General features: G+C 35.4%; 1 protein-coding gene across 2 annotated transcripts; it reads right to left on the bottom strand.

The window, feature by feature from the left end:
* Window positions 1–2,890: 2,890 nt before the first annotated feature.
* On the bottom strand, window positions 2,891–13,003 carry LOC115969146 (aminopeptidase M1-like). Of its 2 annotated transcripts, XM_031088728.1 has the most exons (19): window positions 12,688–13,003; window positions 12,211–12,356; window positions 11,558–11,660; window positions 11,130–11,316; window positions 10,955–11,048; window positions 10,686–10,839; window positions 10,465–10,569; window positions 9,590–9,706; window positions 9,371–9,487; window positions 8,175–8,357; window positions 7,740–8,022; window positions 7,527–7,648; window positions 7,351–7,448; window positions 6,270–6,447; window positions 6,071–6,185; window positions 5,915–5,982; window positions 5,739–5,813; window positions 3,510–3,587; window positions 2,891–3,304 (listed from the first exon to the last, which is right to left on the bottom strand). In XM_031088728.1, the coding sequence occupies exons 1-19, from the start codon at window positions 12,922–12,924 to the stop codon at window positions 3,164–3,166; spliced, it is 2,601 nt and encodes an 866-aa protein (XP_030944588.1). In that variant the 5' UTR covers window positions 12,925–13,003; the 3' UTR covers window positions 2,891–3,163. The 2 variants fall into 2 exon arrangements, with proteins under 2 accessions (XP_030944588.1, XP_030944579.1); XM_031088719.1 differs by having other exon boundaries at window positions 10,955–11,316.
* Between the last annotated feature and the right edge of the window lie 10,816 nt (window positions 13,004–23,819).

The raw sequence follows: 23,819 nt of genomic DNA, 5'->3' as shown, positions 1-23,819 counted from the left end.
TGTGTTTTCTCTCAGCTCGGCCATTTTGTTGAGTATGAGGACAAGATATGCGATAAAAAATTCCATTCTTAGTTAGAAAATGTTTGAATTGGTTTGAAATAAACTCTCCTCCACCCTCAGATTGGAGTGCTTTAATTTTAGTGGAAAGTTGATTCTCAACATAACATTTAAATTTGACAAAGGCATTGAAGGTGTCAGATTTGTGATAAAGAGGAAACATCCAAGAAAACTGAGAAAAATTATCAATGAAGATAACATAATAACGACATCCACTTAATGAAGAAATAGGAGAACACCAAACATCTGAATGTATTAATTCAAGAGGACACTTGGAAACTCTAGATGAAACAGAAAAGGGCAAACATTTGCCTTTAGCCAACTGACAAGATTCACATATTACATCATGATTAATGGAACCTTTGATAGGCAAACTAAATTGTGATTTCAGCAGCTGAATTATTTTAGATGATGGATGGCCCAACCGAGCATGCCATATTGAAGAGGTGGCTATCACACCAAGGAGAGCAGTGTGTTTGCAGACCTTATTGATGGAGGAAGGGAGTTTGATAGGATAGAGTCCCTCTTTACTTGATCCTTTGCAGCAAAATCTGACTCGTGAGCATGTCCTTTACAACAAAAAAAATTAGCAGTAACTGCAAACCAACAATTATTGTTCTTACAAAACTTTTGGATGGAAAGAAGATTGGTGGCAGACTGTGGACAACGTAAAACATTTTTCAAAAGAAATTTGGAATTAGAAGATTTAAGAGTAGAAAAACCAGTGTGTGTAATACACAAACCCGAGCCATTTCCTAACGTAATCTCATCACCGCCAAGGTATGGTACACTTAGTTCCAAATTGTTCATATCGGAGTTGAACTTGGCTGCCATAGCTGCCAACTGAGCTGGTGGGTGTTGGCCTTGATAAGCTAAGTCCATTCTATGGAAGCAATCAAGAGTTTGATGTCCTTGCTTACCACAAATCTAAAAGGCTGGTCTGTTGTTGGCAGGAAAAGTAGAACCACTGCCTGGATTTTGTGTAGAGGAGGTCTAGAGGGTTTGTTCTTTCGATTTGCATTACTCTTAGGCTTCTCTGAGTACAGAGCAAATCCACCAACATCCTGTTCACTGGACTGCCTATGATTGGCAAGTAACATGTCATAATTAAGCAGTTCAGCTTGATACTCATCAAAGGACCATGCATTGTCACGAGTGGCTACTGTATAAGATGCGATAAAGGGATGATACGAGTGATTCAAGCTACGGTTGACAGCGGATATTAAGTCATCATCATCAATTGGCTTACCGACAATTGATAGTTGATCAGCCAAAGACTTAACTTGCAGCAAGAGATCTGAACAAGACATAGATCCTTGCTTCAGGGACTGCAATTGACCCTTAAGCTGTGATATTCTTGATTTGGATGGAGAGGCAAATCTGTTGGCCAGATACTCCCAAACCTGCTTAGAGGTATCAAGACCATAAACAGAGGAAATAACACTCTCAGTCATGGTGGAATTGAAACAGCTTAACAAGAACCGGTCCCTCTTTTGCCAGAGAACAAAATCTGGATTGAGGGTGGTCTCCTTTCCATTACCACTAGAGAGGAGCTTCGATGGACAACGATCACTGTCCAATGAAGCCATGACTTCGTAAGGCTGGAAGGAACTGGGCAACCCAAACAAGGTAGTTGGTACCAGTAAGTTTAGTGTTAACTAGATTGGTGATATTGGGAGGAACAAAAACAATAGTGGAATTGGAAGAGGAAGATGCCATGGAAGAATCTTCATATGGCTGTTAGTCTATCGGCTCTGATATCATGAAAGAAAATATTGTAAATTGGAAGTGGCAACTTACATTCCACTGCTGTCCACATTTTGTATTTATATTCAAATATACAGAGATTGTTGATAAGTTACAACTCTAAATTACAACTGAAAGATAATTACAGCCTAACTACAATCTGCAAAGTTTATCACTAAGTGAAGATTACATGATAAATACAATTGGTAGAGTCTTATCACTAAGTGAAGATAACTTGAGCACTTCTTCAAGAGATTGAGAGAGTCACTAGCAAACTCATCTTTATCCTTAACATATTTCACATTTTCAGACCAGATCTAAATCTCATCTCCTTCCCCCTCCACATTACCTCGTCGGAGCCTCCGTGAATGTTGTTTCGTGACTTCAAGGTTTGTTTACTAGGTAATTTTGTTCTTTTTCTCATCACTTTGGATTTCGAATACTATTACTATGCTTCACAGTTTGTCTTTTGTTCCATACTAATACTATGCTTCACAAAATTCGAAATTGTAATAGATCAATAGCAATATACACACAACAAATGAAAAGATTGGAAGAACTCAAAAAATCAACTTGGAAAATCAAAATAGCATTTTACAGTACAAAGCTATGTCCATTAAACCAGTAGAACTTTATGAAGATCTATCTACTTCTCCCATAACGCAACAAAGCAGAAACGTACATAAATGTAATATACGATGGGGTTTTTTTTTTTTTTGTGGAGAATACGATGGGTTAATTATTTAAAACAAGAATAAAAGATTTTGATTAAAAAAAGGGGGAGTGGAAACTATTAATATCACATATTCTTATTGGTTCTTATTTAAACCTACCACTAACATTATTTTTTTACTTGCCAATAACTACAAGAAAAAACAAAAATAAAATATCAAATTAACACTGACGTCAAAGTCTGATTAGTGAGATTTTAAAAACACTAGATGACAAAGGATTAGAGAGGACCGAATCTCATAATAACTTCTTTTTTTTAATATGGGAAACATGCCTTAACACCAAATATGCTATTAGACTTTTATTATTATAAAAAAAAAATTAAAAATTAAAAAAAAAAGGAAGAAAGAGAAAATAAGCAAAAGCCCTTACAAACAAAAGGGAGATCAAAAGTATAAAGAACCAACTCCAGAAGATATATTATTAAGATACAAACGTTATATGTATCTATATATATATGTGTGTGTGTCTAATTCATTATTATCACACTTGTTCGACAAATTTACATTATTAAAAGTAGTGAAATTTAATCCACCTGCTTTCTTCTTAAGTCTTGACAACAAAGGCCAAATGAAAGTGTCTCCTAGTGCTTCCAATGTACCAACTCCTCCACAGCCTTGGCAAGATGTTATTCATTCTGAACACTCTGAACCCAATTTGCATTTATGTGAACTTGCTCAATGCTCTGCTTCAAGATTCTAGCAATCTTGGACTCAGTACAGTTTGCAAAAAACTCCTCTATTTCATTGGCCTTCTCAAACGAAGCAAACTGGGGCATAGATAGAACAGAACATGAAAAAAGAAAAAAAAAATGATAAGCAATAACAATAACCAAGTGTAATTGAATTTAACTATATATCTGTTTTTTGTTGTTGCTAAACTTAACTTCTATGTATTTGTAATTGAGATACAAAGGGTAAAAATTGATACTTGTGGAACTAACAACAGAAGAGAAGAGGAAGGGAGGGACAAACCGGGGAGACAATTGAGTTGACAAAGCGGGTTATTAGATATCCAGAACCCCAGGTTTTTGAAATATGCTCCCAGTTATCCTGCATTTCAATCACATGTAAAAGCATAAAATATGCATTAGACAACAAAGTGGAATGTATTTGTGATGAACACGGGAATAGAATAATAGGGGATCTGTGCCAAAGTAAATCAAAACAAGGTACCCATTCAGTCATGTATACATAAATATTTTAGCGACAATAAGCTAGAGAATAGTTATAGACTAGAATCATGGAGATGTGGTTTCACTTGATATTTCTCACATAAAATCGAAGATATATTTCAGAATCTAAAGATCCTACAACCTACTTGAAAGCTTTTGCGGAAACAATATAAAACAAAATCATATTTTCATTTAAAGATCGTTGTACCACACAACCATGGATTCTAAATAGAATAAAATTGCGTACCTCTCTTAGCAACCCAAGTGTGTTGCCTCCCAAGGTATTCACGTCTCTCTCTCTATTTCTTTTGAGTTTTCAGAAGACTGCAGTATCACACAGTAGTTCTGATGGCCAACCACTAAATATGATATTATAAAATCTTATTTTATAGTAGACTTTTAAAAACCCTAGAGAGAGATTGGACGTGGGATCCTTAGGGATCCTAATCTTCAGCCGTAGGATTTTATCAATAACTTTTTGAACGTTATTGACTTATCTTGAAACTCTTTCCAAAATTATTTCTTAATTTTCTCAATCATATCAAGAAAATATCTGAACTTCTACATATTGCAATAATGTCCATCAACACATTGCAATTGACCCCTGAAGATTAGAGATTTACAAATGAGGTCCCATTTCATACAATTTTATATCTATGTCCTTCCACCATACTATATTCCCACAAGCCACTAGGACTGGATAAATATCATTGTTATGTCCCTAGCTTATGTGACCCTTAATTTCTTGATTTCATAATTTCTATTGGACTCCAAAATATTTATAAAAACTCTTTAAATATATATATATATATATATATATACAATATTATATATATATGAAAACACATTTTTGAAAAAATGTCACCGGCCGGTTTTGTTTTGAGTCCAACTTCAATATGAAAATCAACTGAATATACTATCTTCTTTAGAGACTGGTGGATTCATTGTTGAGCATTTATATATTTTACTCATTACATACATAACCCAACGTGTCTGTATATAGCCTTTAAAATTGGCATCACCAGTTGACATTGTCAAAGTTATGTGCATAATAAATAAATATACACAAACCCCTCATGTTTGAGGACAATAGAAAAATTGTGATAGAACAACCTTTTAAATAACAATGATCACTCCATAAGGTGTTCTTGATCAGATCCAATTCAGTGTATGTACTTGTTACATTACACCCACTTGTTTGCTTAAAGTCACTACTTCAATGATGGAGTAAATCATCCTATCATATAGCAGCACAACAAATGTAGGCTTCAATGGTAATATTCAATTAATATCCACAGCCTAAAACAATTTAATAATATATGAAAAATCATTACTCCCTGTCTTTGGTTCCTTAACCATTAACATGATTTTTCCTACAGAGGTGACATCACATGCCACATTTAAACAATGAAATATACCTATAAAAATTATGAATGTGAAAATAGAATTTTATCATCAAATAAAAATGCACAGTATTGTTTTTGAGGGCACATAATTCTAACACTACTTTCACTAAGAAACTTCATCTTCTCTGGAGCTCAGTTATCTGGTTTTCATCAATCCAATGGGATTTCACAAATACTCAAAAAACTTGTCTTCTTCCCAAAGTCTACTAGTTACTTTTTTTTTGGGGGGGGGGGGGGGGGGTAGGTGGGGAAGGGGGTTGGTTTGGGAGCTGAGAAGCTATTCTAAAATTCCCCTTCATTTCTCGACAGAGCAACCCAAATGATCAATTTATGCGTCTAGCATCTCCCTATTTTCCTCTTTATCAGCTATAAATAGATGAGATGCACCACAATGCATGTTCTTCCTACGGGAAAGAAGGTGAGTGCCCTGTCCCCTGAATATGCTTAAATTCCTTTGTCTTCCTCAAATCCACATGTCAAATCTTAGATCAGTCTCTTAATTTTTAAGGAAAATTTTAATCAATGTGTAACACAGATATTATGCATTCAGCATGCACATGATCATCGGAATTTTTTCACTGCAATGTGCTCTTTGCATTTTATGTTCACTAATGGAGTATTACCTTCAGCCATGTCCAAGCTGTTTCGCGTCCTTCCCTACTAACAGTGAGTCCAAGAACAGCATCTTGGGTACGAACCTAGATCAAATGGGAAATAAAGCCAGCATCAACATTCCAAGGTCCATCAGACAATATTTATTAACTTGTATGGAAAAATATTTTGACCTTCACAATTATACCTCAGAAGACAACAAAAAGTTGAGAGCTTCAAGAATTATGTCGGGATCTGGAGAAGATGTTAATGAACCTACAAGCACAAAAATAGACATGTCTCCAACATACTAGAGAGATTCAAATAATGTTTCGAAACATTTTAAACAATGATATGTTATTACTTAGGATGCGTGTTTTCTCCTGGCTCAAATCAGTTTCTCTATAAACTCTCAAAAGAGATTCAAAACCAAATTTGTTTGAGCTGCTGACTCTCCGCATGACAGCCACATATGCTGCCTGCAACCACAGCCCATTAGAAAACTTGATAGGTATTGTAGATGGGTAAATACTAGTAATTGACCAATGCTTTTTTTTACCAACCTTTCTTATGTCGGGATGGAGGAGTGGCGTATTTCTGTCGTCCAAGAATGCATGAAAACGCCTACTTCCTTCTTTTAGTGCTGGATCATATCCAAACACAGCAAGGGCAGTCCAAACCTCTCCTCTTAACATTGCATCTAGATGGCTCTCATCTTTCTTAGGCTCCCAACCAAGCTTCCTGCAAAGAAATTCAAACATTGAACAAAATAAATGGAAGATTGAAAATAAAAATGAGCAAGAAATGCCACTAAGCAATAAGGCTCTTGGACTTGCTCAAAGTTTTTAAGTGCTAATTATTTGGGTTAGTGATACACACCGGGTTTCCATTAGCATTAAGGTCTGATATAACTCAGTGGTCTGTAACCATCAAGTCAAAGATTCCTTGGAAAGTTTTATACATATTATGCAACTTCAGACGTGATGTCTAATGTTGATTCAATATAATTATTAGTATGTATGAAAAATTTTATCTTGACTAAGCATAAATAGAATATCTCCAAATAAAATAAATAAATATAAGTCAAATAATGCAAGAAATATCTGCATCTTAGATCCTGAGGTAAATTTTTGTGAGTCTATCACATCAAAACTTGAAAGAGGAATCACAACGATCCTTTAAGTGATTTTTTTCTTCTTCCTTAAAGCATACTTTTTACATTCTGAGACATTTACAGTTATCTCCTAGATTTAATGATAAAATACCTCGGTCTGCTTTTTATTTTGGTGTTAGCAACTCTATTTAAGAAAGAAAAAGGTTGAATAAATTCAGAAAATGTCATATATATATATATATATATATATATATTATCTATAGTAGCATATTAATCACCAAAGAATATAAAAATTATTCAGTATATAAAGAAATGATATACTCATGCTATAAATTTGTGGAAATGTATTGTCATAAATTCTAGTACCTTAATAGATAACATCTTATGGGGCTTTCTCAACCAAATGGAATAAAATCAACTTCAAAGATATCACTTATATAAAAATAAAAACAGTAGACAGAGCAACCAGAATGACTTATAAACAAGGACCACCATAGGAATTTCAATTATTTGTATATAGGACAACTTACATTGCTGAACGCAGGAACAGGCTAATAAAAAATTGTTTAACGAATTCCAGCAACTCAGGGCTTGCATCAGCTGCAATTCTTTCAACTTTATAACTTATCTGTGAATTGAGGGATCAGAACTAGGTTTAAGAGCACAACTGAAATATACAAATTCTTAAACAAGAGGTGAACAATACATTGATTAAATTGGACAGCACAGTATATTCAAGTTCCCCACTATAAGCATTCATCAAGGTAAGCAATGAATTCAAAGACTGCTGGCGAGCCATACAAAGGGCAAAAGAATCATCCAGGATGCCTGTTAAACAAATAAGTTAAGTGCTCTTTTCTACCATAAACACATACCATCATAAGATAATTGCAGGTATGAGTACAAATATCAAAATTACCAAATCTGTCTATTGTAGATAAGTATTTTTTCTCTATTGCATATCGGAGTTTAGCTGCAAGGTCCTCATCATATTTAACCCTATAGAAACCAGTCTGATTGAAATTAAGTTTCACCCAAGCAGAGGCTAAATTGCTTTCGTCACTCAGGAGCTCTTTCATATCAAGAGTGTCGGACTTTGTTTGCAGTAGAAAATTCTTGTGCACATCATATAAACCACAGCATAATGTTATTGGAACGATCCATTGCCCTTCTTCAAGATAACCACTTGCCAAAAATTGTGACTGCGATTATTACATTGATTTGTCAGAACTCACTAAGTTCTCAAAATATTATTGACACTCATTACAAAATGAAACAACTCGGTATGCATCAGGGTTAAGATATGTTATTTCAGGAAAAAAAAAAAGGGAGAAAGAGATCAGACACAAGAAACCTGCTCAAACTCCAATATCTGATCTTTGACTTTGACAGAGACAACTGGGAACCCCTTTTGCTTTGTCCATGAATTCATGAGCTTGTTCACAGGCTCACCAGATCCCTCCTCAAATGCAGCCCATAAATCTTCTGTCTTTGCATTCGAGCAAGCAAATTTTTTTATATATGAAGCAAGTGACCTCTGATTTACAGATGCAAGAAAAAAGATAATTAAATGACATACAATTACATAAGAAATATTTTACAAATGAGCAAAAATTGACTAATTGAGTTTCTTAATCCAATGAAAAGATTTGAGCAATTATCTCATATATTGCAGAAGATGATTGGTTGACAAAGATGGACCATAAAAGAATAAACCATAACTGCAATCACATAAGTAATACATGGCAGCCAAGAAAGAATCTGGAAGCTAATCACGCTGAAGGCTATGTCACCAGATATCAAGTAGATAAGCTTTCTAAGAGTATTTCTTATCTAGATGAGTATCACCATTGTTTCTATATATAAATAGAAATGAGCACTTTTCAAAATATTAGTTATATAGTATTCATCACGTTAATGATTTCTTCCTAAACCTGTTTCATACTATCCAACTATTTTTGAACAGAACCTCTGTAACCTATTCAAAACTTTCAACTAGAAAGTTACTGTTGCTCTTATCTTTCTCAAAGACATAATGATGCATGACAACCAGAACATTTGAATAATACTATTGAAGACAAGAAATAAAAGGATATGACTTAAGAGTCAGCACCTAGGCTTAGCTTGGAGTTAGCACCAAGCAGGAAAACCACTAAAAGTCAGCACCTAACATGGAATTGGAGTCAATGCTAGACCAAATAAACCAAAAGGCCATTTTTTCATTCATTAAACTATCAACTATCTCCAAAAGGAGTACAATAGTTTTCTTGTAAAGGATCGCCAAACCCTAGTTCTACTTGGCGTAAGAAACCCTAATTACCTTATTACTTCTAGGACCTAAAACATAAAAATACAATTGACTTACAAACATAAATAATATTAAATAAAAATCTTCTTGTGCCTCCTACATCACATAATTTATGAAGGGTTTCCATGACTTAAATTTTATGTGAATTTGGGGTGGAGGGAAAAGTGTTTCTTGAATAATAAGAAATATTTTTAGTTGGGACACGAGCCATATACCAAAAGAAAGAAAATCCAGCAACCAACCTGAAAGCATTCAGCACCAAGATAGCTTTGTAGCATCCAGATAACAGATGCACCTTTTTTGTTACTTATCGTGTCAAAAAGAAATTCCTCAATCTCTCTAGCATGATTTATCTCCACCTAAAAAAGTATGCTTATATAGAGATATACTCAAAAAAGTAATAATAATAGCTCCTCAAAAGTAATTATACCAAGAAAAAAAAATAGTGCATGCAGAATTACCTCAATGGGATGGGACTCTGCAAGCCCATCCAGTCTAAGAACTTCTGTACAGTCATTAAGAAACTGAGTCCACATTTCCCATTCTGGGAACAAGTGATTAACTGCTAAATAACTAACCTGAACACATTAAAATAATCGATATATAATTTAAAAGCATGCGGTGTATTAAGGATAATATATAGAGACATGACCCATGCTGGCTGTAAAAAACTGAACCATTTACGAAGAGCTTGGGCTACGTTCCAACAAAAAATGTATATGTTAGTTTTTTTTTTTTTTTTTTTTTTTTTTTAATAATGAACAGGCTTAAGCCAACCTTTGAGGCTTGATTGATAAACAAATCAAGTTGAAACATATTATCAAGTTAGTGGACAAGTAGTTCATGAACTCGAGGCTTGACTTGTATATATATAATAAAATATATACTTTAAATTAACTTTCTTTTAAAAATTTATAGATATAGTCATAAGATATATAAAATTATCGGTTTTTTGCCTGATTCAGTTGGTCATAAAAATAGTCTTTTTCATGGTTAAAAGTAATGTGTAAATACAAGGTTAATGAACCTTATTCTTATAGAGCCATAAATGAAGAGAAGTAATCTATCAAGTAACTTGATCAATATCACCCAAAATATAAGTCTATATATGTGAGCACGTATTTTTTAAATAAACGAACAGTTAACCATGACTTTACATGAGAAGGAAATAATTTAATCAAAATATGTGTGAACAATTTTCAAATTAGTGAACAAAATAAATGACGTAAGGATTAACATGTTATTTAACTTGGCGATAAAAATTAGGACTGGCTAATGTGCAAAACATAACTAAATAAAACAATTTAGATCAATTATAACACAAAGCAATAAATACCCATATTGTGAATCCCTCATTCAGCCACAAATGAGTCCACCATTCCATCGTTACAAGATTGCCAAACCACTGATGTGCTAATTGATGAGCTACGACAATCGCAAGCTAGAGAAAAATAATAATAAAACATTTTGTCTAGTGTTATTAAAACAATAGCTCCAAACTATATTAGCCAAACAAAATTCTAACAAAAAGAGCAATATTCACAACATTCATATTACCCTCTGCTCATGAGCAGCTGCAGAGTGCTGATTGTCAAAGAGCAAAACTGTTTCACAGCATGTAACCAAACCATAATTCTCCATGGCCCCAAAAGCAAAATCAGGAATTGCAACCATATCCAATTTAGGAAGAAAGTAAGGCACTGCAAAGTATCTGCCAATATTATTTTGGTTAATTGGAATTTCAAATAATACAACATAAGCACCAAAAGACTTGTATACTGTGTCTCGTGATCAATGGTTTGGTGGTGATTCACAGTAAAACTTACTCTTTGTAAAATTCAAGTGTCCTAACAGAAACATCCAATGCAAATTTCCCTTCATTTACTTTACCAACCTGACAGTATAGTCGAACTTTCACTCCTGTAAAGTGATGTAAGATTACACTATCAAGAACAAGGATCATAATACACAAGAAACAGTGAACATTGTATTTTTTTTTACCATCAGACGTAAGATTTTCCACATAATCAAATAAACCAACAACAATTGCCACCAAATATGTAGACATGATGGGTGATTCTTGATATGAAACTGTCTTCAGATCCCCCTCCACTTTTTCTTCAATAATTGGCATGTTGGAAAGAGCTACTAGTTGTGATGGCACATCCAATGTGATTTTGAACATAGCCTGCAATGCCCAATAATAAGAGCCTAATAAGCTTTTGTTTGCATTCATTTGAAATAGAATCAAGCAAATCTACTTCCAAACCAAAAATAACTTAGTCACAATAAACAAAACACTAGCTTCATGAGAGGTACACTAGCTTCTAATTGCAGCATGAAATGCAGTCGGATATAAAATGTGATTTCAGCAAAAGAAGAGAAGAAGCACAAGATCTTAAATTAACCATGAGAGAGAGATGTGACACCTTGCAAGCAGGTTCATCCCAACACGGAAAGCATCGCCTTGCATTGGCTGGTTCAAACTGTGTAACTGCCATATTCTTCTTCTCACCATTGTGCTCGTATGTACTAGAAAGCAGAATAACAACTTAAATATACACATTACTAGTAAAATTTTCATTTAGCAGAAAACAGAAGACATTTAGCTCCATTTATAAGTAGATAGAGAAGGGTGAACTCATGGGTTCAATCCCATTAAAGAGAGTATATACATCAACTTAAATCTTTAAATGCTATGGTCAAAGGCCTGCCTGATAATCTCACCCATCATTGAAAATAAATTTTTAATCATTCTAGGCATATTTGAAAGCACTTTTTTTTTTTAAATATATCATATGGGGACACCCCTTAACCTAAAAACTTAAGCCAATGAGTATGAGTCCAATTATTTTATATTAACATTTAACTATTCACACTTGTCAATAGTATCCAATGTGAACTTCACTACTTCACCAATTGTGGTACTACTCACTTGTGAATAATATTCCAACAGTAGGTTTAGCATTTTCATTTTTATGTTAAGCTTAAAAGTTCACACACACACCCTGATAGTTTATAAAGAGAGTTATGTAATAAAATTTGTAGTAATACCGTAACAAGCATCACTCGGGTATTGTACCTTCTATAGAAGCCCTTCATTTTGTCATTCAAAGTTCCTTTAAAAGAGATGGTGAGAAGTCCATTCCCAATGGGAAGTGTGTCAGAAAAGTCCAAAACCAAAATCTCATCCTCTTCAACCACATCAACATATAAAGGCTTCAACACCTGCCCAAGTCCAAAAATTAATTCATTTATTCATTCAGCATTTTATTTTTAAATGACATGGCGTTTGGTTTGGCATGATAAATGTAAATTCAGTAAGTCATTCTTGTATCCAAATCATAAAAAGGTTGATTATTTCTTTGATCAACTTAATAAGCTAGAGCTCAACAACATCAACCGCATCAATAAAGCAAGGAAAGCACTAAACTAAAGTTTAACAAGACATTTTTAGAAACTTTATATATAAGTTAAAGCAGTTATATTAGTTTAAACTAACTTTAAAAGTAAAGTAGTTAGGGTTATAGAAAGATAAGATAGGTTAGATAACTATGACCTGGTTAGAATTAGAAGCGTCTGTAGCAGCTAGGTGATGAGTGAAAGATATGGAGGCGATATCAATGGAGAGTTCAGCAGCATTGAGGACAATGAAGCAAGTATCTGCCGCGATGTTGAGCTCAATAGCCACAGACCCTGCAAATTTGCATGTGCTCAGGTCTGGTTTTAGCCATATGTCGTAGCGTTTCGGGTCAGCAAATTTCGGAAGCCGAGGTTGCCCTTTTAATTGCTCCATCCTTTTTTTGTGAGATTCAAATTTCTCCTTTGCATCCTCCTCCTCTTTTCTCCTTCTTTCATTCTCCTCTTCTTCTCTTCTCCTTCTTGCATCCTCCTCTTCCCTTCTCCTTCTTTCATTCTCCTCCTCTTCTCTTCTCCTTCTTTCATTCTCCTCTTCCCTTCTCCTTCTTGCATTCTCTTCCTCTTCCCTTCTCCTTCTTGCATTCTCTTCCTCTTCTCTTCTCTTTCTTTCATTCTCCTCTTCCCTTCTCCTTCTTGCATTCTCTTCCTCTTCTCTTCTCTTTCTTTCATTCTCCTCCTCTATTCTCCTCTTTTGCTTTCTTTCCTCATCCGGCTACAAAAGTTCACAATAAGGCATCAATGGAGCAAAATGCATGGGAACTAAGGGAATATATTTAGGAACTTTATTTGGGATTTGCAAGTGTGGAGATGGGACCTACTTGCTCAAGTGTTGGGTAGTGATTAAATGCTTGGAAGTATTTGATGTGTTACACCAGTGAACATTTTTTTTGGGGTGGAGGGGGGGTGGGGGAAAGGGTTATAGAGGATTTGTATGTATGTATATGTATATATATATATATAAAGAGAGAGAGAGAGAGAGAGAGAGGTGATTTGAATTTGTTAAAGGAGAATTAGCGTTTCTTTAATATTTGGAGGGCAATGGGTTGGGGAATGGGCTAGCTAAGAATTTTATTGCCATTTTGGTGGTTTTTTTTGTTTTATCAAATATATTATTATTAGTATTATTGTTATTTTGCCAAATTGATTTTGTTGGGTTTTATTTTTTTGAAAAAGCAAAATTTATGAGCATGTTAAACCAAAAAAAAAAAAAGAACATGACTTCATATAGATTAGAATGAAGATAAAAAAAAATACATTATAGAGGATTTGTATGTATGTATATATATATATATATAGAGAGAGAGAGAGAGAGAGAGAGAGGTGATTTGGAATTTGTTAAAGGAGAATTAGCGTTTCGTTAATATTTGGAGGGCAATGCTGGGGAATGGGCTAGCTAAGAATTTTATTGCCATTTTGGTGGTTTTTTTTTTTTTTATCAAATATTATTATTAGTATTATTGTTTTTGCCAAATTGATTTTGTTGGGTTTTATTTTTTTGAAAAAGCAAAATTTATGAGCATGTTAAACCAAAAAAAAAAAAAAAAACATGACTTCATATAGATTAGAATGAAGATAAAAAATACATAAGTTGAGCCTCACTAGTCTATTGAATATCTGTAACTGACCTTTCAAAGTTTTGAATAATGCTTATTGTTGATGTAAAATCAATATAATTAGTCTATATACAATTATCCACGCTATCATCCTAGATGGTTCTGTTTTGTTTTGTTTTTATAAATAGCATCCTAGATGGTCAAAAGCTGATGACAATCAATATAGAATGAGGAACTATGTAATCTATTATTACTCACCGGTTAGCTTTTAGACTTTGGATATGGAAAAACTTAAATGATAGAAACTAAGTCTAAGAAAGTTATGTGGTATGTAAGTACAAAAATAGGTTTGTTCATACTGCTGAATTGATAACAAGAAATATGAATTTCATACCGAAAAGAATTGTATGATAGCATAAGTCGCCACACCGACGATCCCTGCCACTGGAATAAGGAACCACATTTTGGGAAATTTTAGAGATACCCAATTAGAGAAAATAATGAACTCGTATGTTGTGAATCAATTCAAGAGTCAGAAATTTATGTCTTTCGCATCCTCTAACAAGGATTGCTTTATGATTTGCAGGTTACCTTTGTAAGGACAGACTAACCTTCTTAAATATAGGAGCAGATGAGTGAATGAAGGAGAGATTGAAGCTTAAGCTTGATATGGAATGAAGAAAGCAATCTATTCTTTTCTTTTCTCTTCCTTTCTTCTCATTCTTTTCCAAATTCCAATTTTCATCTTCAAGAATTTTATTTTGTATTTTGCTTCCTTTCTCTCTCATTCCTTATTATGATTTTTTATTTTATATACTGGTCTCTGTATGAATTTTCTTTTCCTCTGTTATCAAAACTATTAAAGAATCAGTTTACTTTGAAAAAAGGCAATAAAACTGGTTTGAAACATCCTGATTCTCACTCAAGAACTATGACAGGCAATAAAGTGGAAGATGCACTCTCTGACCTTCGAATTTCTGTATCTGCACAATCTAGGTGTTGGATGAAACCAAACGTGTAGCTCACGTGGCGGAAGGGGAATAATGATGGAAAGACTCAAGGTTTTGCAGAATTTTTTCTGACTGCGTACTACCAAATGCTTATAGTAAGCAATACATGTACTGAAGGATGTTGTGGACTTCATTATATGAAGGCAAGGGCGGCTCCCCTTTGAAGGCAGGGTGGTCACACGACCACGTGACCTGGAAAAATAATTATTATTATATATAAATTTTAAAAATTTATGATTTTTTTACTCTTTAAAAAAAAAAAAAAAAATTGTGACCTCCCTAAATTTTCTTAAGCCCAACATAATAAAACTTTGGATAAAATTTGGTAACAAACTTGGTTGTAAACTAAAGTTATAACTCAACTCAGTATTTTTTATTAAATGTGAATTTTGACAAATCTATCATTAAATTACATTTTCTTCTTATATCCTTCATGCTTGCAAAATTTCTAAAAGATCAAAGATCAATAGCTATTTTATCAATAAAATGTTTAAATTTTAAGCTATTGTAATCTAAAATTACACATAAAAAATAAGATTATCGATCAAATAGTAAATAACATCTAATTGGCATGAAATTTGATATGTTTTAAGAGCATAAATAACATGCACTTTAACGATTAAATTTTCAAAATATGTAGTCATGTTAGTTTATTTAGTGAGAGATGTAACCTAAGGTTATAACTAAATTTGTAACCAAATTTTATCCTTAAACTTTTGTACCATTAAAAATATAATAGGCCTTTACCAAAAAAAAAAAATATATATATATATATATATATTTTTAAAGAGATGTAACTCACAGCATTGATAATGAAACTATCATGCAACGTTTTCAAAATAAGAAAACTCATAGAAGAAAATTGTAAGACTTTATGTATTTGGGTTTTTTTTTTTTTTTTTTTTTTGGTCAATATATAAAATTCTCTTTATATTAGATTGTGTATAATTTAAATTTCTTAATGAACACCCTCAAAAATTCCCAGAACGGCCAAGAAGGGCTGTGTTTATTGCACAAAACTATTTATTATAAGAAGTCATGGTTTTAATAGTTTTCTGGTTGTGTAAAATCAATTTTATATCACATGAATTGATTCTTCATAGCTAAACCAAGCTAGCTACCTCCCATTGTTTACTTCAACTCTATGACTAGTCATAACACTCTATGACTAGTCATAACCCTGAGATGTTCCTCACATTATTTATTGTAAAGACCTAAAAGTGGGGTCTTGCAATCCATAGAATTCCACATCGCCTAGAGAAACACATAGGGATGTGCTTATAAGGAGTGACCTCCCTTTAATGTGTAGAGATCTTTTCTACCACTGCTGTGTGTTTTAGGGAGAACAAAACCATGAGGAATATGAGCTCCAAAATGGAAAAAATCTACATAGTTGGGACGGAGTCGTTACAGATGGTATCAGAGCCGTGCCCATAAGGGAGATGGATTGTAGGGAAGTACATGGGGATGTGCTCATAAGGAGCAACCTCCCTCTAATGTGTAGAGGTCTTTTCTCCCATTGTTGTGTGCTTTAGGGAAGAACAAAACCGTGAGAGTCATGCCCTAGCCAAAAATATGGACCCCACACGCAAGGATGTGTGTGCCTGTAAGGGGGGTGGATTGTAGAGACCCAAAAGTGAGGTCTTGGAATCCCACATCGCCTAGGGAAGCACATGGGGATGTGTTTATAAGGAGTGACCTCCCTCCAATGTGTAGAGGCTTTTTCCCCACTGTAATGTGCTTTGGGAGAGAACAAAACTATGAGGGGTATGGGACTCAAAGCGGACAATATCTATACAGTTGAGGCTAAATCGTTATAGATTACATTATTTTTTGACACAAATGGAAAATGAGTAAAGGACTAACTGACTAAGGAGAGTGAGAAGGAAAAAAGGAATGGGAGAGAAAGGATTAAGAATGGGGGGGGCAGGTGGTGTCAAGATATCTTTTATAAGAGATGTTACAAGTAGAACTATAAATGAGCCAATCTGAGCCAGATATTAGAAGTTTATTTTTATTTCAAACACAAGCCGAGTTCAAGCTTATTATCAAACAAAATTACATATTCAAATTTGGATCATTTTCTTGTTAAACAAGCTCGAGCTTGCTCACAAATTACTTGATTAACTTATTTCTTTTACCCTATGTAGTAAAACCATGACACAAATTTTTTATGAGTGATATTTATTATATCATAGACCCCAGTATGTCAAGAACAATAAAAATGGTTTTAATTGTTTTTTTTAACTCTCAGATTAAAAAATAGAACTATGATCGACTTAATACACTTTGGCTTAAAATGTTTTTTTAAAGTATTTAAATATTAATTAAATAATATTAATTTAATTTTTTAAATTAATATTTTTTTCATTTAAAATCCGTTCTTCTTGTTTTTTGAGACACAAAACTACTAATTAACTTGTTATATTTTGGTTTTGTAAACATTTTCTTATTGGTTGATAATATGACTAATTGACTAAATCTTTTTGTGACAAAATCTATCTTAAATGGGAATTTGTCAATTTTAAATTTGAAAAACTTATTTTTGCTTAAACAACACTAACAAATAGTGCTAGTAAAATTCTGTTAGTGATACATGCATTTACAAAATAATGTAGTCTTTTTATATAATTAAGAATTGTTATAATACATATTTGAACATCAGTATAATTAATTTCATTGCTATCTTATTATTGTATTATTTCATTATTTTCTAATTATTTTTATAATTTTCTTATTCTTTTGGGTTTTTTTAATACAAGCTTGTCATTGTATTTTTTATATTTTGTTAGTGATACATGCATTTACAAAATAATGTAGTCTTTCTATATAATCAAGAATTGTTATAATACTCGCACTAAAAAAAAAAAAAAAAAAAAAATTGTTATAATGCATATGTGAACATCAGTATAATTAATTTCATTGCTATCTTTTTATTGTATTATTTCATTATTTTCTAATTATTTTTATAATTTTCTTGTTCTTTTGGTTTTTTTTTTTTTTTAATACAAACTTGTCATTGTATTTTTTATATTACTAATAATAAAATTATGAAGAGATCTTATCTGCAATTCAATTATTTTTTCTATTATTTTCTCACTTTCTAAATTTTTCCGTATCTAAGTTGATATTTTATAATAGATATTTATAACTATAAAAAATTAAAAAGAGAAACACGATCTACAATACAGAATTATAATATGAAAATAATAAAATAATATGTAAAACAATATAATCTAACTTTGGTCCTGTAAGGACTCAATTTGTAACGACCCAAAATGGTATTGGGTTCGCACGTAAATAGGCACAAACAATATAATTTGTAGAGCGTAGGTATTAAGAGCTAGATTAACTTTTTTGGAACGAAAAGATTCACCCTCACGTATATTGAAGGCCGAGCTGGCACAACAATCGGTTCTTTTCTGGTAATCGATACAGTTCTTTTGCTTTTCACGTTCTTCTTGCTCAGTCTATGCTTCTTTCTTTCTCTTATGTTCTGATCCCCTTTTTGCATGTTCTTTTTTCAGTTTATATACCACCCTCTGTGTTCCATCCTCACCACACACGTGTAGGTTGGGTTCAGGGGATTTCTTTCTGTCCCATCTAGCACCTCCTAGAACTTCCTATGGGCAGCTGTAAGGCTGCCTCCTTACTGTTTAGGTATCACCTCCACATTAATGCGGCCAGAGAGTTGGTTGAGAGGTAATTAATGCGGAGGCAGCTGTAGTTATAGATATTTGTTTGCCTTTTCTTTCTTACCCTTGGTCTGTTATCCCATCTTCAGTGGTGACATAATTCCGAGATCCGGTTGTAACAAGACCGCGTCCTGATCGTCCTCGGACGCGTACTGCCGAGGAGTATGGCGTCCTCGGACGAATACGGAACTCTACTTTCGTGATATTGACTACCATCGCCCCTCGGTAATTACCCTTATGACCTGACTTGGCCTCCTCGGATGGGCCACAGGCCCAACGATCCTAACCTTAATGGGCCTGTTGATTGACTAGCCCTCACAATAGCCCCTCAAAATCCTACTTTTCGACTCCTCGGGAGAGAAGGTGGATTTTGACGTCATAAGCCTGTACCTATGCGTGTTTTGGGGCATGCCCCTGACGCTTCAGCATCCCGATTTTGGCAGCATTAAATTTTGGCAACGCCCTTGTCTCCCACGTTCAACGGTGAGATTTAAATCAAACGGCAGAGGGCCTCTCTTGTTTTGTGAGCGGGAACTTTACCGTTCACAATCCTCATATGACTATAAAGGCGTTCTCAAATTAACCCTATACCTTACCTTCGATGATTACGTGGTTCCAGAGTTCATAAATTGAACCTGCCTTTCTCTATTTTCGTTATTTTCCTGGCGACTACAAATAATCGTATTTTGTCTGAGGTCCTTCCTTTGAACCTGTAAGTCTTCTCGAAGTTTTTACCACTTTTATTTCAAACCCAACAGTCTTTTCTGCTAAGTCTTTTAGAAAAATGGGGAAATAAAAGAATTCATTTCGATGTCTCGTTGAATCCGAAGAAGGTATTAGAAATTTTCGCTCTAAGTATAAAATCCCCTCAACGGTAGGAATGAGGTACGCAGTCCAAGGGGAATGGGCTGATGCCAGACAAACTGGGGAAGTAGTTATTCCCATGATTGCCTTTATAGAAGGCGGGATGACTATCCCCATGGGTAGTATCACTAGGAGTTACCTCAACTTCTTTAGGCTATCCTCCACCCAGTGTGCTCCAAACATATTTAGGGTCCTGGGAAGTATAGACACTTTGAATAAGAGAATGGACCTAAAGTTAACCCATCATAATGTGAATTAGGTGTACAACCTCCATCACTTAACCGGTCAGGGGTATTATCTCAAGTCGAGATATCCTGAGATAAGGCTGATTCAGTGCCTTCCCACTTCAAACAAGAACCTAAAGGAGGATTTCCTTATTTTCTCTGGGGAATGGCACGATGGTCTACCTTGCTCGACAGTAGAGGGAACACCAGGTGGGCGCGTAGTCATAGATCTATAATATTTAGTTCGCGAGCACATTTCGTTTACTTTTTTCTTTTTAATTATTTTTGTCTCCAACAATTTTCACTCTCGACTCAACGGTTTTGCAGATAGACGCTACACAAAGCCCAATCTTAAGTTAGTCAATAAGGCGAACTTGGATAAGTTACTGAAAGCCGAAAAATACGTGAACGAGGCTGACGATCAGCTCCGGGCAGCACACTTAATTCTCGGCTATACCCCCCTTTCTTTTGCTTTTCAAGCGCCGAAGTGCGTGATTAGAGCCCGCAATCCTCGGCTTCACCATATCAGTGTTGCCTATGAAGGGTTCATTGTTCCAGAAGGTATTCTACTTCCCCAGTACACATCTCGCACAGAGCCTCTTTTCGTAGCCAGCATCTCGGCAGGAACTTCTTCATCCCTACCTACCCTCAAGGAAAAGGAAATAAAAGGGAGAAAGGAAAAGGAGAAAGGCGAGGAAGAGGTTGTAGCAGTCTCTGAGTCCTTGGATGATTTCGGGATTTTTGATCAACTCATAAGCCCCGAGGAAGATCCTGACGAGATGGGGATACAAAGAAAACCCCAGAAAAGCTTGCTGGAGCTGATGGAAGGTCAGCCGGGAAAGAGTGTGCCTGCAAAATCAATACCATCCCAGGCTTCATCTCTTCCTACTAGGTCTCCTCCTCCTGCTCCTCATCAACCTCCTCGGCCATCACCACAGCCAGCGCTTCCTAACGCTGCCGAGCAGAAAAGGCGCAGGGAACAGAAGGGCAAGGAGGTGGCAGACACGAGCAAGTCTCGTCCAACTCGCGAGGAGGATGCCCAACGAGCTGCAAAGCAGCAGAAAACCAAACACCAAGCCGCGCGGGGCCAAGAGAAATCTGATTCCCAACATCCTCAACCACAAGCATGGTTGCCAGCACCTATGCACGGTGGGGAGCCCCTGCGAGATGATGCATCTATAAGGGACTTTAACGGCGGCATAGGGTGTCACGTAGCCTCGGCCATAGAGGAAGCCTTATTGTTCCCAAAAGATATGGCCGAAATAAAGAATATGAGGAAGAATGAACTCGTCCTTAACAACAAACGATATTTGGGCATGGTAAGGAGCTAACTTTTATCTTTTTCATTCTGTGACAGTTACTCACCAATATGCACTTTTCATTGACTATAGTGCTAACCTTTTTCCTACAGATCATCCAAAATACTTTCAAGCTAGATGAGATGCTCAACGCCTATTCCGATCAGCTAGATGATGAAAGAAAAAGATGGACAACGGCTGTACAGACCTTGTCCAAATTTGAACAAGGCTTGGCCGATGCAAGGAAAAAGTTACAGGTCGAAGAGCAAGCTCGCAAGAGCATCGAGTTGGCATTAGAAGGCTACCAAAAGAAGGCCGAGGACCAAGGGAAACTTCTACATGAGGCGAATGCCGAACTAAAGAAGACTCAGGAGCAAGTCCTAGTTCTTAGGAAGCACCTGGAGGAAACTCAAAAACTAAGGGAGCAAGCTGAAAAGTCCAAGGAGCAAGCCGAGAAAGTAAAAATCGATGCCAAACAGGCAATGAACAAAACTGAGCAGAGAGGCTACGAGGTTGGTATAGCTAAAACTGAGAAGGCTTTGAGAGCCGAGGTTCCGGAGGTATGCCGTATCTACTACGCAAGAACTTGGAGTGAGGCTTTTAACCGTGTTGGGGTTGAAACCTCATCTGAGTTACATAAACCAGAGAACGTACTCTATCCCGAGGTGATCCACCCCTCAGTTCTTCTACCCCATCAGGCTGATGCTCCTTCTTCAATTATTAATCTCAACGAGGAGGTTTTGCCTCACAGTTTTCCTCCCTTTGGCCAGTCGGAATTAGCTAAAGGGGGACTTGCCCCTCCAGGAGCTTCCCCAGACAAGACCACCACCGCTTCGAAGGCAGAGACGGCCTCCTAAGGTTTTCAACAAGATTTGGACTCCACAGTTTTACCAACTGGGGGTGTTACCAAAGCCAAAGAGGGAATCACCACTTCAGAGGCAGACATATCCGCCGATCAGAACCCAAAGATCCAATTGAAATTGAAAAAGTAGAACTTGTTTTGTAGTTTAACTAGACATTTAGTAGGGGACTTCCTTGCTCATTTTCTTATCGCTCTTACTGCTTTATGTTATTTTTGTACTCATTCATTGTATTATTGTAATTTGGATAGGTTTATTTCAACTACCCTTTGCTTGTATGGGGCAATTTTACTCACACATGTCGTCAATTGATAATTAGCAATAGGCAATAAGCATTAATACAACAGGGTCTTAGGGAGACGTTTTAGATATGCACGTATTCTTTCCAATCAATTGCAATTCTTTATGAAAGTTCATAAACTAAATAAAATCATGCCTTCAGTACCTTGATTGTACGCCAACTTACGTCCATAGATCTCTCTTTAATTCCCCAATGAGTGTTACAAGGCATTGCTTCCCATTAAGGTTGTGATCAAAAGATTTATCACAACTCAGTTACTGTTCAACATTTCAATATACATCATAGGACGTTAATTTCTATCAAGTTTGCGGTCCAAGGACCTGACATAACTTAGTTTCTGTTTAACATTTCAATATACATCATAGGACATTAATTTCCACCAAGTTTGCGGTCCGAGGACCTGACATAACTTAGTTTCTGTTTAACATTTCAATATACATCATAGGACGTTAATTTTCACCAAGTTTGCGGTCTGAGGACCTGACATAACTTAGTTTTTGTTTAATATTTCAATATACATCATAGGACGTTAATTTCCACCAAGTTTGCGGTCCGAGGACCTAACATAACTTAGTTTCTGTTAAACATTTCAATATACATCATAGGACGCAGGAACACAGGATGCATGGTTGATGTAAATTAAAAGAAATATTTGAATTGAAATACTTTTATTAATAATAATACCTCTTAAGATTATTTACATTCCAAGGATGAAGTACAGCTTTTTCATCTAAGTCTTCTAGATAATAGGCTCTTATTCCCGCTACAGAATTGATCCGATATGGCCCTTCCCAATTAGGTCCCAGTTTTCCCCAATTTGGATTCTTGGTGGCCCCCAGAACTTTCCTCAGCACCAAATCTCCTACGGCTAACGGCCTCATCTTCACATTACTATCATAACCCTGCTTGAGTTTATGTTGGTAGTAAGCTAGTTGAACCATCGCGCTCTCCCTTCGTTCTTCAATCAGGTTCAAACTTTTCTCCAACATCGCATCATTACTATCCGAAGAGAATGTACTGGTCCTTAACGTTGGGAATCCAGTTTCTAGGGGAATGACGGCCTCGGCCCCATAGGTCATGGAAAAGGGAGTTTCCCCTGTTGAACGTCGGGGTGTTGTCTGATACGTCCAAAGCACATGTGGCAATTCTTCCACCCACTTTCCTTTCGCGTCATCCAGTCTCTTCTTAAGCCCATTGACTATTACTTTGTTAACAACTTCAGCCTACCCATTGCCTTGTGGATAAGCCGGAGTGGAATATCTGTTTCTTATACCCAGTTCTGAACAATATTCCCTAAAGGCATTGCTATCAAATTGGAGTCCATTATCTGAGACAAGAGTGCGGGGAATTCCAAATCGCGTAACAATGTTCCTCCAAATAAACTTCTTCACATCTACATCTCTGATGTTCACCAAGGGCTCAGCCTCGACCCATTTAGTGAAGTAGTCTGTGCCAACCAGCAGGTA

The sequence above is a fragment of the Quercus lobata genome, chromosome 2 (assembly GCF_001633185.2).
Source record: "Quercus lobata isolate SW786 chromosome 2, ValleyOak3.0 Primary Assembly, whole genome shotgun sequence".
Taxonomy (NCBI): domain Eukaryota; kingdom Viridiplantae; phylum Streptophyta; class Magnoliopsida; order Fagales; family Fagaceae; genus Quercus; species Quercus lobata.
Note: the sequence above shows the minus strand (reverse complement) of the source record. Positions and strands in the feature narration are given on the sequence as shown.